A 15,862-nucleotide genomic window follows, 5' to 3' on the forward strand; every position below is an offset into this window, starting at 1 on the left:
CAGACACGAGGAGAATGTGCAAATTCCACACAGACAGTGACCCGAGCCGGGAATCGAACCCAGGTCCCTGGAGCTGTGAAGCAGCATTGCTAAACACTGTGCTACTGTGCTGCCCCAATAATCCTCCCGCAGACCAGTTACTGGCTGGAAGAACAGACCCATCAAGACTGAAGCCTGCTGAAAATCCAGGATCAGATTTACAAAGTCCTGACAGAAACATAGAAAATAGGTGCAGGAGAGGCCATTTGGCCCTTTGAGCCTGCACCACCATTCAATATGGTCATGGTTGATCATGTACTTTCAGCATCCTACTCCTGCTTTCTTTCCATACCGTTTGATCCCTTTAGTCACAAGGGCCACATCCAGCTCCCTCTTGAACATATCTAATGAACTGGTTCCAGCAGCTTTCTGTGGAAGAGAAATCCACAGATTCACAACTCTCTGAGTGAAGAAGTTCTCCCTTATCTCAGTCCTGAATGGTTCACCCCTTATTCTTAGGCTGTGACCCCTAGTACTGGATTTACCAACATCGGGGACATTCTTCCCGCATCCAGTCTGTCCGGTCCCATCAGGATTTTACATGTTTCTATGAGATTCCCTCTCATTCTTCTCAATTCCAATGAGTACAAGCCCAGTCGATCCAATCTCTCTTCATGTGTCAGTCCTGCCATTCCAGGAATCAGTCTGATGAACCTTCGCTGGACTCCCTCAGTGGCAAGAACCGATTTGAATCTTCCTACATCTCCTCCATCCTCAGCTCAGACACAGAGACAACCTCTAGTCTTGTGTGAATTTCTGCTCCGGGGGCTGTAGTTTATGACCTGGCTGTGGATTCTGGGAAACAGCTGAGGGGTCCGATCTCTGAGGCCATTCCGCCCAATGGGTGGAATTCTATGCAGAGGCATTGGCTAGTCAGGAAGTGGATCAGCCTTTCCATTGGCCAGAAAGCCCTCAGCCAATTTTACCATCTCAATGTTCAAAGCAAAACGGTCCTCATTTGGCAGAAGTCCCACCTCCAAGAGCCACCAGCCAATCAGAAGGCTGGCAGCACTTGACCCTGGTGGCCACAGCTGGGACTGCGGCCAAACCTGAAAGACAACTGTCATTGGAGCTCAATCAGAAGGAGACTGGTGGGTGAGATACGGGGGTGGGGAGAGCAGTTCCCTGGGGCCAATCTCACAGGCTCTGGTTAAGGGGGTGGGAACAGGATTGGGAGGGTGGGGAGAAAAGGAAGAGCAATTAGTACCAATGGACACAGGGCACCCGAACATGAGGGCACCCAACCCTCTCTGATTGGCCATCAAAGGGTGCCCTGTGTTGCAGGCAGAGGCCTGGAAATGACCAATCATTGGTCACTTAAGAGCCTCAGTTGACTCGAGATGTGATTGGCTGCCTGATGCTTCACCACCTGGTGAAGGTGGGAAAGTGACAGAAACACAGACACCCCCCCCCCCCACAACCCCCCCACCAAATCTACCCATCAGTCCCAGCAGGTGATCAGACTTGATTTATTATTGTCACATGTATTAACATACAGTGACAGTATTGTTTCTTGTGCACTATACAGACAATACATACCATTCATAGAGAAGGAAAGGAAAGAATGCAGAATGTAGTGTTATAGTTATAGCCAGGGTGTAGAGAAAGATCAACTTAATGCAAGGTAGGTCCATTCAAAGGTCTGATAGCAGCAGGGAAGAAACTGTTCTTGAGTCGGTTGGTGTGTGACCTCAGGCTTTTGTATCTTTTTCCTGATGGAAGAAGGTGGAAGAGAGAATGACCAGGGTGATTGGGATCTTTAATTATGCTGACTGCTTTGCCAAGGCAGTGGGAAGTGTAGACAGAGTCAATGGATGGGAGGTTGGTTTGCGTGATGGATTGGGCTACATTCATGATCTTTTGTAGTTCCTTGCAGTCTTGGGCAGGGCAGGAGCCCAGACCAAGCTGTGATACAACCAGAAAGAATGCTTTCTATGGTGCACCTGTAAAAGTTGGTGAGTCGTAGCTGACATGTCAAATTTCCTTAGTCTTCTGAGAAAGTAGAGGCGTTGGTGGGCTTTCCTAACTATAGTGTCGGCATGGGGGAGCCAGGACAGGTTGTTGGTGATCTGGACACCTAAAAACTTGAAGCTCTCAACCATTTTTACCTCACCCCATTGATGTAAACAGGGGCATGTTCTCCTTTACACTTCCTGAATTCGATGACAATCTCCTTTGTTTTGTTGACAGTGGGGGAGAGATTCCAGTTCACCAGATTCTCTCTCTCATTCCTGTACTCTATCTTATCATTGTTTAAGATCCGACCCACTATGGTGGTGTCATCAGCAAACTTGAAAATTGAATTGGACGGGAATTTGGCCACACAGTCACAGGTGTATAAGGAGTATAGTAGGGGGCTGAGAACACAGTGGTGGTGCGGCACTGGTGTTGAGGATGATTATGGAGGTGTTGTTGTTACCTTTCCTGACTGATTGTGGTCTGTGGGTTAGGAAGTTCAGGATGCAGTCGCAGAGGGAGGAGCCGAGGCCCAGGCCACGGGGTTTGGAGATGAGTTTTGTCGGAATAATGGTTTTTATCCCGGCATCCTGCTCTAACATGGGGAAAGGGCAGAAAATTCCAATGGCTTTGTTCTTCCCAAAATTTAACTGAAGAACGTTTCTGTCGAACCAGTAATGTGTATATGTGTTGGTGAAACGGTTTGATAATTTGGAGACAATGCAGGCATTGAGAGAAATGGCAGTGAGACAGGACTGGGCGGCATCAGTGTACATTTGGAAACAGATGATGCCCACAAGGGGCAGCCAGAGGGTGAGAAATTGGGAGTGGGTCAGAAGTAGATTCTTGGTGGACCCCAGAGGTAATTATGTGGAGCAGAAATTGGGGGCACTGTGAGTGATTCTCTGTCTGGGATTCGATAGATTACAGTGGGAGCAGGCGGGAACGGTCCCAGGCACAGTCTAACAGTGGAGAGGTGTTGGGGGAGAATGGTGCAGTCAAACAGTATCAACGAACAATGAGAGAAGCAAGAAGGAAAGTTTGTTCACCTTGCACAACTTTGAAAAGACCTCTCTCAGTGCTGTGGTAGGGACAGAAACCTGATTGGAGGGATTCACACATGGTGTTCCAGGAAAACAGGGGAAGGATTTTGCACGCAACATGTTCAAAACCTTTGGGGCAGAAAGGAAGGCTGGAAATGAGACAAGGAAAGAGGAGGAGTCAGGGACTTGTTTTGAGGAGGCAGTGGGGTGGGGTGGGGAAGGGAGGAGGGCAGGGGATGGTAACAGATATCATGGCTGTTCCCTCAGTTTTCCTGAGACATCCTTGTTCCTACCTTCAGAACATTGTTCAAGTATCTCCATGGCCAGGCTCAGTGGGTAGATTTTAACTTTGTGTAATTGTGTAAAATGGGTGATAGGTGGCACAGTGGTTAGCACTGCTGCCAAGGACCGGAGTTCAATTCCAGCCTTGTGTGACTGTCTGAGTGGAGCCTGCACGTTCTCCCTGTGTCTGTGTAGGTTTCCTCTGGGTGCTCCGGTTTACATAAGACCATAAGAACATAAGAACTAGGAGCAGGAGTCGGCCATCTGCCCCTCAAGCCTGCTCCGCCATTCAATAAGATCATGGCTGATCTTTTTGTGGACTCAGCTCCACTTACCCACCCACTCACCATAACCCTTAATTCCTTTACTGTTCAAAAATCTATCTATTCTTGTCTTAAAAACATTCAATGAGGGAGCCTCAACTGCTTCACTGGGCAGGGAATTCCACAGATTCACAACCCTTTGTGTGAAGAAGTTTCTCCTCAACTCAGTCCTAAATCTGCTTCCCCTTATTTTGAGGCTATGCCCCCTAGTTCTAGTTTCATCCACCAGTGGAAACAACTTCCCTGCTTCTATCTTATCTATTCCCTTCATAATCTTATATGTTTCTATAAGATCTCCCCTCATTCTTCTGAATTCCAATGAGTATAGCCCCAGTCTACTCAGTCTCTCCTCATGAACCCTCTCAACTCTGGAATCAACCTAGTGAATCTCCTCTGCACCCCCTCCAGTGCCAGTATATCCTTTCTCAAGTAAAGAGACCAAAACTGTACACAGTACTCCAGGTGTGGCCTCACCAGTGCCTTATACAGCCGCAACATAACCTCGCTGTTTTTAAACTCTATCCCTCTAGCAATGAAAGACAAAATTCCATTTGCCTTCTTAATTACCTGCTGCACCTGGAAACCAACTCCTTGAGATTCCTGCACAAGGACACCCAGGTCCCAATTTATATCCAGATGTCTCACTATTTCTTCCTTGATGATCGATTCAAGCATTTTCCCTACTACAGAAGTTAAGCTAACTGCCCTTAGTTACCTGCCTTTTGTCTACCTCCTTTTTTAAACAGCAGTGTCACATGTGCTGTTTTCAATCTGCGAGAACCAACTCACTGTGAAGACCGACACAAAATACCTGTTCAATGCCTCAGCCATTTTCTCATTTCCAGTGATTACATTCCCCTCTCCCACAGTCCAAAAGATGTGCTGGTTAGGGTGCATTGGCCGTGTAAATTCTCCCTCGGTGTACCCGAACAGGCGCTGGAGTGTGGTGACTAGGGGATTTTCACAGTAACTTCATTGCAGTGTTAATGTAAGCCTACTTGTGACACTAATAAATAAAGCAATTTTTTTTTCTATTTTGCATTCCCATAGAAATTAAAAGAAATTAATAGCAGAAGAGAGGCAAGATGGCAAATTCTACCCCTTTCAGAATCATCTCTTGCACTCATCTCACAACTCTGCTCCTGCTTAAAGTTTATGGAAACACTTGAGTGTATTTTTCATTCTGAAATGGTATTTTGTCAATTCCAAATGAACTTTATTTCTTGATTATTTAACACAGGATCAGGTTTAACTTGAAGGATGAGTAATTGATGGATTGTTCCAGTCATTTTATTATTGTACACGTATGCATATACAAATATGCGCACTTTTAAAAGTGGCCAAAAGCATTACATTCCAGAATGGAATCACTAAAAATTACCACTTTTGGATTTGTACACTTTTAAATAGTTTTCTATATGTATAGATACATGTTAAAATACTTCACCAATTTCAAAGGAATATATTGGCAATATAAAGTTTACTTTTCATTAGAACTCATTCACAGCCTATCTGCAAGTACATTACACTGAACATGTATATTACATCTGTGATACCCATATAGGAAGGGACTTTTCATTCCTGAATATTATAATAATACAATCTCTCTGTGCCATTCCCATTATTCGGTTTTCTATCTGGCTCATAATGGGCACAAGTCATTTCTTCATCAACGGCAATGGAATGACAAAATCTACATTTGCTTTATTTGAATATATACTTTAAACCAAAACAATCTGCCCTAAAATTGTGAAGCATCTATTAAAACACAGATGGCAGTAGCTTATTACTGGCAACTTTCCGACTGGAACAAGGATTACAGCCATACATCATTCTAGCTAAGGACTCAGATACTGTATACCAATCACACAAGACTATCTGGATAATATGTTGTTTCTATATATCATTCTACCAAATATCCTGACACTGGAGATACAAGTGTTCACGGCTGTTCTGCACAATTTATGGAACAGTTTCTCAGCTCTCATTACAGCAATATTGTGCTCAAATACCTATCTAATGTATCGATAATCTATCGATTGCAGGTTTTGACTATTGATAAACACGGTGGAATGACCTACAGCACTAAGGATAATTACAGCCATTTCCATATAACAGTAATCCTTCAAATATTGATGGTTCCATAAACACCACCAATAAAATTCAAATTTAAACTATTTCACCATTTACACCAAGGAAGCTCACATTGATCTTTATATTGGGGGGCAGCAGCTAACTTCACCTGAAATCAGTTATTTCCTCTGTTTGTGGTGTGTGTGTGTGTGTGTGTATCACAGCGCGTTAACAAGATGGTTCTGGATGAATTCTTTTGTTAATGCTCCAAAATGGGTTGATATTTGTTTAATGCTGCAGAGTTTACAAGTCAGAGACAAAGTCAAGGAAGTGTTTCCCTTGGTCAGGAAACACCAGTGGATGCTGCCCCTTCTTCAGCTAGTGGTGGGAGGCGAGGGGGATACCATCACGTTACTTCCAGCGATGCCGAGGAGACGCGGTCGCATTCAGCACGCGAACGCAAGCTGTGCCATTGCTCCGACGAGGTCCGGTGTACGTTCAACAGACGGCGCCAGTGATTGGACTCTGGTGCACCCGTGGAATACTGACCGATGACAATTCGACCAACGAAATCATTGCTGCTTTTCATGTTGTGACCATAGACTAGAAAGGAAGTGGACAGTTAGTGTAAATCACACAAAACTGCAGACACACACCAACATAATCCGGAGCTTACAAAAACACACACAGGCCGGAATTCTACCACCTCGCCCGCCAGAGGCCAACGGAGAATATCGTTCTGTGAGCCTCATTCACCCCGATTTTGGAGCGGGCAAAGTGATACAGTTCCAGCCACAAACTCCACTGTGTATTCCTTCTGATACAGCCCCAGACGGTTCTGTGAAGGAACCACACGGAATTCTCACTCAGTGCAACTGTCAATATTGATTGTAGGATTTGCCACTGTTCTTTAATTAGGTCAATTTTATCTTGTAAAAATGCAATTATCTCATCACTGCTAAAGATTTTCAGTGAAATAATATTGATCTGAATTCCTGCCATTTGCAGGTTTATCAGATTAGCAGCTCCAGCTGGAATTTCATTTCCAAATATAGGAATCGTCAAAGATGTTCACTATTTACCACCTTAAAGGAATTGCAAACTATTACAGACTTTAGCTACACTTTATTTACCTGCACTCTGAAACACCGGTGATATTGTGGGAAATTCATTGCACGGAAAATGAATCTTTCTGGATTTACATTTCTCAAGGATTATTATCCGATTCACTTTAACCCATTGTGCATTTACAAACTTTACTTAAATGACACATCATCAATGATATTTAAAACAGGTAATATTAAACAGCGTTGAATGTTAATGAGTGACTGTGTGCTTAGGATTCTCTCACATCAGGTTTATTCATAGAATCCCTACAGAGCAGAAGGAGGCCATTCAGCCCATCGAGTCTGCACTGATCACAATCCCACCCAGGACTTAAACCCTTAACCCCACAGTTACTCTGCTAATCCCCCTGCACTAAGGGACAATTTAGCACAGCCGATACACCTAACCTGCACATCTTTCAGAGTGTAGGAGGAAACCGGAGCACCAGGAGGAAACCCACACAGACACGGGGAGAGTGTGCAAACTCCACACAGACACCCAAAGTTGGAATCGAACGCCGGTCCCTGGTGCTGTGAGGCAGCAGTGCTAACCCACTGTGCCGCTGTCCAAGATAGTTTTACAGATTCCCCAAGGAGTAGATAAAGGTAAAGCTACAGGAGCCTTGGATTAAGTTGCTTGTCCAAATTTTAAACAAGGAAATATGTTGTTCAGGTGTGGAGAATTTAAATATTTAAAATAAACACTAAAGAGTCACCATTGAGAGTAAAAGTGAAACCGTTTGAGTTATTTTTTATGAAAGATCTGCTATTCCAGTGCGTTGTTAGTTTTACCACCTCCCGCCCCACCCCTGCGCTGTGTTGAAGCCGGGTATTATACATCGATATTGGACTGAATCCCAAATGAAAATAAATTGGTCGGTTCCTAAATAAACAGGAGCTCGTAATGGGATGATTGGTAAATATTTTAAAGGGAAAGGTTTAAAGGCTCCAGTCACAGCGAAATAAAATAAAATCCAGCAGCAATAAAACCTCTGCTGCCCTCAGCAGGTTTAATTTTGAAATGCAGCTTTGTGACGACATGTTTTGTAATGTTTCACAGATCAGACACTAACGTGCAAGTGAAGATAAGGAATTCACCCTAAAGCACAAGAGCTGTGAATAAAGGCAGCATTGCTGTTATTCAGTTTCAGATATCCAGTCTAAATCATTGCAAGGATCAGTAAGTAGTCTCACAACACCAGGTTAAAGTCAATAGGTTCATTTATTTGGTAGCACGAACTTTCGGAGCACCGCTCCTTCATCAGGTGAGTGCAGGAATTGTTTCACCCTGATGTTGTAAGAATAGTTACCGTGCCCACCCCAATCCAATGCTGGCATCTCCACATTACTGCAAGGATCAATGAACAATAAGTTTAAAGTAAGACATACAGCAATCTGAGAGTGAGCCTGATCAGTGCTGTATCAAACCCAGGTCCCTGGCACTGTGAGGTAGCAGTGCTAACCACTGTGCCACCGTGCTGCCCCAGGTCCCTGGCACTGTGAGGCAGCAGTGCTAACCACTGTGCCACTGTGCTGCCCCGGGTCCCTGGCACTGTGAGGCAGCAGTGCTAACCACTGTGCCACCATGCTGCCCCGGGTCCCTGGCACTGTGAGGCAGCAGTGCTAACCACTGTGCCACCGTGCTGCCCCAGGTCCCTGGCACTGTGAGGCAGCAGTGCTAACCACTGTGCCACTGTGCTGCCCCGGGTCCCTGGCACTGTGAGGCAGCAGTGCTAACCACTGTGCCACCATGCTGCCCCGGGTCCCTGGCACTGTGAGGCAGCAGTGCTAACCACTGTGCCACCACTCAGCCTGAACAGCACTGTAATCCATCAGAAACTTTAATTATTTTGCATTATTTAATGCCTTTCATCTTTTCAATTTATCGCAAAGTTTTTCAGAGCCAATGAACTTCTTGTTGAATTGTGATGTCAATTGGGGAAATGCAGCAGTCAATTAAAGCACAAAGAACAATGAGATAAATATTCTGGGTTTTGGTGGCTGGAGGGTAGCTCACTGAGAGGATTCCTCTGCTCCTTTCTGAACAGCTTCATACAATTGTTTAAATCCATCTGAATGCACAGAGAGATTCACATCTCATCTGAAAATCCCCCCATCAGCACTTCCTCAACTACACTGAAATGCCAGCCTAGTTTATAGAAACACTACAGTGCAGAAGAGGCCATTCAGCCTATCGAAAAGACACTGATGCTTTTGTGCTGTGGGGCTACAATCCACAATGTCCTGATGTTGACCATTCAATAAGTCTGAGTAAATCTATCGTTAGGACAGTACAGTTTCACTTCTAACCCCTTGCTTGGTGAGATCTATCACCATCCTGAGCTCAGCTGCACTCTGACCTCCTATCTGTCTCTTTACATTCACTGCTACAGTGTTCATTTCTGTCTAGATCACAAAATACACACAAGACCATGAACTGCCTTAAGTGAAATTGATATTAATATTAAGGAATATAAATTCCATACAACATTTTCCATTTGTATTTCACATTGTCAGCATTTAGTTTATTTGAATTCCAAGGAAAGTAGTTTCACAATTTAATTAATAATCAAATTGAAAAGCAACTTTCTTTCTTTTAACATCCTGGTGTCAGGAGCAAAACTGCATTTTATGTCAATTTGAGTGGCACGTACATTGAATAACTGTTCCCGTATCTGCTGGTCACACGCTTTGCACTGGTCCGATAAGACACTGGCACAGAATCCCAGGCAGATTAACGTTAGTGAGTTTAATTGACTGTGTGAATCAGCCAACAATCTGAGATGCGGGTGAAACATTGCCACAAATTACCCAATCATTTATTGATTTAATTTGTATTTCCTGGGCTGTGGGTGTCACGGGCAAGACCAGTGTTTGCTGCCCCTCCCTAATTGCTCTTGAACTGAGTGATTTTCCTTCACCATTGGAGAGGGCAGGTTAAGATTCGATCACATTGCTGTGGAGCTATTATTTTGTTAATGATTTCTGAAGTCTAGAGGGAATCAGCTACATTAATCTCATTGGCTGCTGCTAAAGAATTGATTATATTGATGGAATACTGATTGGATAAATTAATCCCATGTCACTTCATCACAAACTAGGTCAAAACTGACGGGTAAGCAACGAGAACAGCCCGAGGCTTAAGGAGGTTGTGATTCATACCAATCCAGGTGAGATATTATCAATGGGATATTTAATAACACACATCAGAAACCAGCTTCAAAAAACAGAAAAATATTGAATTATATTATTATAAAAATTGTTATTTAACCTGAAACTCATTTTGTTATTTTGTCCTAGGAAATAAAGTCACTCTCAATTTCAATTTTATTTTTTAGTTACAAGTACACTTACATTAACACTGCAATGAAGTTACTATGAAAATCCTTGAGTCGCCACGCTCCAGTGTCTGCTCGGGTACACTGAGGGAGAATTTAGCATGGTCAACGCACTCTAACCAGCACGTCTTTTGGACTGTGGGAGGAAACCGGAGCATCCGGAGGAAACCCACACAGACATGGGGAGAATGTGCAAACGTCACGCAGACGGTGACCCGAGCCAAGAATCAAACCCGGGTCCCTGGTGCAGTGAGGCAGCCATGCCAACCACTGTGTCACTTTCACCATTCCATCAATTGATAAGGTCCCTGTACCAAAGTTCATTTTAGTTTGTCTGAGAGGTTAATACAGTATAAAGTTTTAAAACATGAACGGACAATCCAATGCCAGTGGTCTTTGATTTAATAAATGTCCATGAGGCAAGACATGGGGTTTCACCAACAATTCTTCACATCCTGAGATGTTTCTGTCAATAAAGGGAGCTGGTCAAGGAGGTGCATTCCTGCATATTACCAGTGCTGGAAGGTAAACTGATGACTGGGCGCCATTAAATATAGAATGTGGATAAGAATTCTTGGCAAACAGAGAAACAATACTGACCTGGGGGAGATTATTAAACTGCATTGTGGGCACTGTTTTACAGGAATAGCTCATTAAATAGATGATGCCTTTAATACACATTAACACCAGTGATGGAATTCCAAATAATGCAATTCATCAGTTCATAAGATATAGGAGCAGAATGAGGCCATTCAGCCCATCAAGTCCACTCTGCCATTTGATCATGGCTGATATGCTCCTCATCCCCATTTTCCTGCCTTCTCCCCATAACCCTTCAACCCATTCAACCCTAGGTGTATGTGTACATAGATCCCTGAAAGTTGGGAATCAAGTAGATAAGGTTGTTAGGAAGGCATACGGTGTCTTGGCGTTTATTGGTAGGGGGATTGAATTTAGGAGCCGCAGCGTCATGTTGCAACTGTACAAAACTCTGGTGCGGCCGCACTTGGAGTATTGTGTACAGTTCTGATCCCCACATTATAGGAAGGATGTGGAGGCTTTGGAGAGGGTGCAGAGGAGGTTTACCAGGATGTTGCCTGGTATGGAGGGAAGGTCCTATGAGGAGAGACTGAGGGATTTGAGGTTGTTTTCGTTAGAAAGAAGGCGGCTAAGAGGGGACCTTATTGAAACATATAAGATGATTAGAGGTTTAGATAGGGTGGACAGTGATAGCCTTTTTCCTCAGATGGAGAAAGCTAGCATGAGGGGGCATAGCTTTAAATTAAGGGGGGGTAGTTATAGGACGGATGTCAGGGGTAGGTTCTTTACCCAGAGGGTGGTGAGGGATTGGAATGCCCTGCCTGCTGCAGTTGTAAATGCGCCTAGTTTGGGGGCGTTTAAGAGATCCGTGGATAGGTTTATGGGTGGAAAGGGATTGGTTTAGGTTAGAGGGTCATTGCTTTTTAACTGGTCGGCGCAACATCGTGGGCCGAAGGGCCTGTTCTGCACTGTAATGTTCTCTGTTCTACGTACCTTGCAATAAGTTGATCTTTCTCTACGCCCTGGCTATAAAGTTTCTCATTATTCACCAAAAATCACATTTGAGATGCAATCTGAAGGGGATTTTTTAACATGTGGAGGTTGTGAATTGCTGGTGATATTTACTGATGTTCTGTGTCACTAGCTGGTGTCATCACAAAGTCAGGAGGTGTCAAACAGAGCTTAGCTCAACACCAACAGGTCAGAATGTCAAACACTCAATCACAGAATCCCTACAGTGCAGATGGAGGCCATTCAGCCCATCGAGTCTGCTCTGACAACAATCCCACCTAAGCCATATCCCCATAACCCCACATATTTACCCCGCTAATTCCACTAACCTACTTATCCCGGGACACTAATGAGCAATTTAGCCTGGCTAAAGCAGCTGACCCATTCTTTGGACTGAGGGGAAACGAGAGAACCCGGAGGAAACCGGAACACCCAGAGAAAACCGGAGCACCCAGGGGAAACCGGAGCACCCGGAGGAAACCAGAGTACCTGGAGAACACCGGAGCAGCCGGAGGGAAACCGGAGCAGCCGGAGGAAACCGGAGCACCCGGAGGGAAACCAGAGAACCCAGGGGAAACCGGAGAACCCAGGGAAACTCACTGCTGCAACTGTTGGGAAAACTGGCTGAGTGCTTCAAATAGAATTTTCAGATACTCTCATTGATCAAGAGTGAGCTTCCGAAAGAGGAAATGTGTCCTCTGGAGGAGTCACATCTTTATATTTGAGTAAAATAAACAAGAAAATAGATACATTAGCAGAAAATATACTAGATATGAATGAAGAACCAGAATACACTGCGGCGGAACAGGAAAGAATATTGAGTGGCAGTACTTTCTACCCAGTTTGAGTTTTCTGATTTATGTAGGATATTAACCAATCAGAATCAGCCATGCCTTTATCTGGGTTTGTACAAGTTTCGCTCTGGGTGAGTTTGCAGCTCCACATCTCCCAAATAAAGTGATAGTGAAGTGTTATAAGCTTGAAGAGTTCAATTTCTGAAACTTGGAAAATGTGAATCTTCAACAACAACCTGCACTTCCTTCCTACACAGGATCATCCTACCGAGGGATTTGTGTATCCTGCCCTCGCCACTCCTACCAGCACTCACAGGATCTGATCAGTGGGTACGGTTTCTCTCATTGGGTACCAGTGAAGGATGATGTAATCCAATAAGGATTATCCCTCTGGGGAACACAGAGGGCAGAGTTTTCCCATCCTGCCTGCAATGGGAATCTGTATGGGGGGCAGGACAGGACCATGCAAAGGTTGGCAGGATATTCCAGTCTGGGGTGCGTGCGGCTGGAAAATCCCATCCATAGACAACAAAGGTTATATTAGAATATCCCTGAAGAGTTCTCCAGAAGGTAATGCACTTCACCAAAGAGACACTGGGGCTTCTGTGTAAGCTGTTGCCTATTTAGCTGCGCCACGCTCCACTGATCACTGACATCAACTTCTGTGACACAGGATTATTTCAGATTGTTATTAACTCCAAAATCAAGCAGAGAGTTGTATGGACATGACTTCATCAGGTCCTTTGCAGCAGAGAAATTCAGTGACAATCTCTGGAATGACAGCGAGGCAGCAGGGTGATAGGGCCACACATTTTAGATAGAGTTGGTGCCTCCCGTAAATTCAGAGCACAGCAAAGACCACCCATATTGTACTGGGGGTGCCCACAAAACACACACTCAGAACCAGGCTGGACTGCACTCCCTTAGCATCTACACACTGCCTTCCAGCAATTAGAGAATCCTTCATATCAGGAGGTGCTCATCACGCTGCCTTCATCAATCAAATCATTGGATGAAATCTAAACCTGACTGTCATCGTTACTGATCCAATCAGAGGCAATTTCAGCAGTGTTGAATCCAGAGCATCCTGACCAATAGGCAGTACTCTGTCAGACTGTACAAAAAGAACCTTTCCTGTTCACTTCAGAGGGAATCGGCATTTCTTGAGAATGTTCATCTCGAGAAACATTCTTCCCAATTTCACTTTCACATCACAACATGCTCAATGTTTGCCTCAATGACACTCAGCCCCTCACTAAGTTAGACAGGGCTGACACAGCTACTACAGACTGTTAACAGGGAAAGCACTACTTCCTGTGGGAATGAATTCCATTGCAGTATCTGTGACACAGATACAGATTGGGAACGATGTATTCTGAAATTAGTCCTTTATTGCTCACTTTTCCACCTGCAATATAACTAAACCAATAAACTTAACATTCTAAACAAGCGAGCACTTTTCAAGATATCGATCTGATAGCCCTGAATGTAGCAAAGCCAGCACCAGCTGAGTTCAGCACACAGACAGAATTGCAGTGCAGGTATTAAGAACTGCATCAGGCTACTTGTGAAGCGAAATATCTGTGCTGGCTTTCGTTAGCTTGTCCTAGGCATGGCTGGAAATGCCTCTACAATGCCCAAACCAATATGCCATTCACTATAATGTGGACATAGGAAGTTGGTCTTCTGAGCTGGACCTCTTTCCATCTGCTTCCCACTGGAAAACAGGCACAGCACGATCCCATTTTGAGGCCAGTGTCACTGCATTAGCAACTGAATCAAAACCGGAATTACACTACAGGAAAAATACTGTTCATCTTTTTCAGCCTCCTACAACAGGTATTTTACGAACAAAGTGAAGGTTTCGGTTACTATTTAACATAGAAACATAGAAGATAGGAGCAGGAGGAGGCCATTCAGCCCTTTGAGCCTGTTCTACTACTCATTACGATCATGGCTGATCATCCAACTCAATAGCCCAATCCTGCTTTCTCCCCATAACCTTTGATTCACCCCAAGTGCTATATCCAGCCACCTCTTGAATACATTCAATATTTTGGCATCACCTACTTCCTGTGGGAATGAATTCCACAGGCTCACTACTCTCTGGGTGAAGAAATGTCTCCTCACCTCCATCCTAAATGGTCTACCCTGAATCCTCAGACTGTGACCCCTGGTTCTGGACTCCCTCACCAACGGGAATATCCTCCCTGCATCTACCCTGTGTAGTTCCTGTTAGAAATAAGTGAGATAGGAACTATCAGTTTCTGTATGGTTTCTGCCGGGGCTGATTCACTTTCCATAATGCACTTAGCTCTCGGAAGCCACAGCCATAATTTCATTTTGCATCTCAAACAGAAAAAAATAATCAATCACAGATTGTTGCCAAGCCAATTTCTCCATTTACACTGAGGTTTGGAAGATGTAAATTGTCAAATGTAATGAAATAAGTGTGTTTGCCACTTAGCTAATACAGCAGATGAAATTTACAAATCCTGTTCATTGTAAACATTAATAATTCTAAATTGAAATTAAACTGGCACAAACCCTCCCTTACCCAAACACTGAATTCAGTCTGTTCAACTCTGTTCCAATGTATAACATTAACAGATAACATTGCACAACAGAGTTGCTCATGGAGAAGATTTTGGCAATTATTTAGCATCAGTTGGTTAATAGAAAACTGTAACATCTTCTGAACAAATTATTTCTGATCCAAAATTCTTACTGCAAGAAAGAAAAACTAGTTCAAACTTCCTCGAGCTGTTAGAGTCAAGAGTTTTACAGCACAGAAAGAGGCTCTTCAGCCCATCGTGTCTGTGCTAGCCATCAAGAACCTTTCTATAACAATCCCATTTCCCAGCACTTGCTCCATAGCCTTGTATGCTTTGGTGTTCCAAGTGCTCATCTAAATATTTCTTCAATGCCACCCTTTCAGGAAGCAAGTTCCAGACTCCCACCATCCTCTGGGTGAAAAGGTTTTTCCTCAAGTATCCACTAAACCCCCTGACATTAAATCTCTGCCCCCTGGTTATTGACTCTCTCAACTACAGGAAAAGTTTCTTCCAATCCACTCTATCTATGTCCCTCATAATTTTCTGCACCTCTATCAGATCCCCCCTCAGCCTTCTCTGCTCCGAGGAAAACAACCCCAGCCCAACCAGCCTCTCTTCAGAGCTGAAACATTCCATCCCAGGCAGCATCCTGGTGAATCTCCTCTGCACCTTCTCCAGTGCAATCACATCCTTCCCACAGTGTGATAACCTGAACTGTGCACAGTACTCCAGCTCTGATCAGATGAGTATTTTATGGTGCTTCCACTGGTTCTCTGTCCTTCCGTGCGTCCTATTGTTCATT

General features: G+C 44.2%; 1 protein-coding gene across 1 annotated transcript in view; it reads right to left on the bottom strand.

Annotated features, from left to right (window-relative positions):
• Nucleotides 1–5,001: 5,001 nt before the first annotated feature.
• Nucleotides 5,002–15,862, bottom strand: part of syt17 (synaptotagmin XVII) — a 71,501-nt gene continuing 60,640 nt past the window's right edge. The window contains exon 8 of the mRNA XM_080206168.1: nt 5,002–6,319. Within this exon, the coding sequence (XP_080062294.1) occupies nt 6,123–6,319 (197 nt within the window). The 3' untranslated portion in view covers nt 5,002–6,122. The remainder of the gene's footprint in view (nt 6,320–15,862) is intronic.

The sequence above is a fragment of the Carcharhinus amblyrhynchos genome, chromosome 18 (genome assembly GCF_965287045.1).
Source record: "Carcharhinus amblyrhynchos chromosome 18, sCarAmb.v2.hapA, whole genome shotgun sequence".
In the NCBI taxonomy this organism is placed as follows: domain Eukaryota; kingdom Metazoa; phylum Chordata; class Chondrichthyes; order Carcharhiniformes; family Carcharhinidae; genus Carcharhinus; species Carcharhinus amblyrhynchos.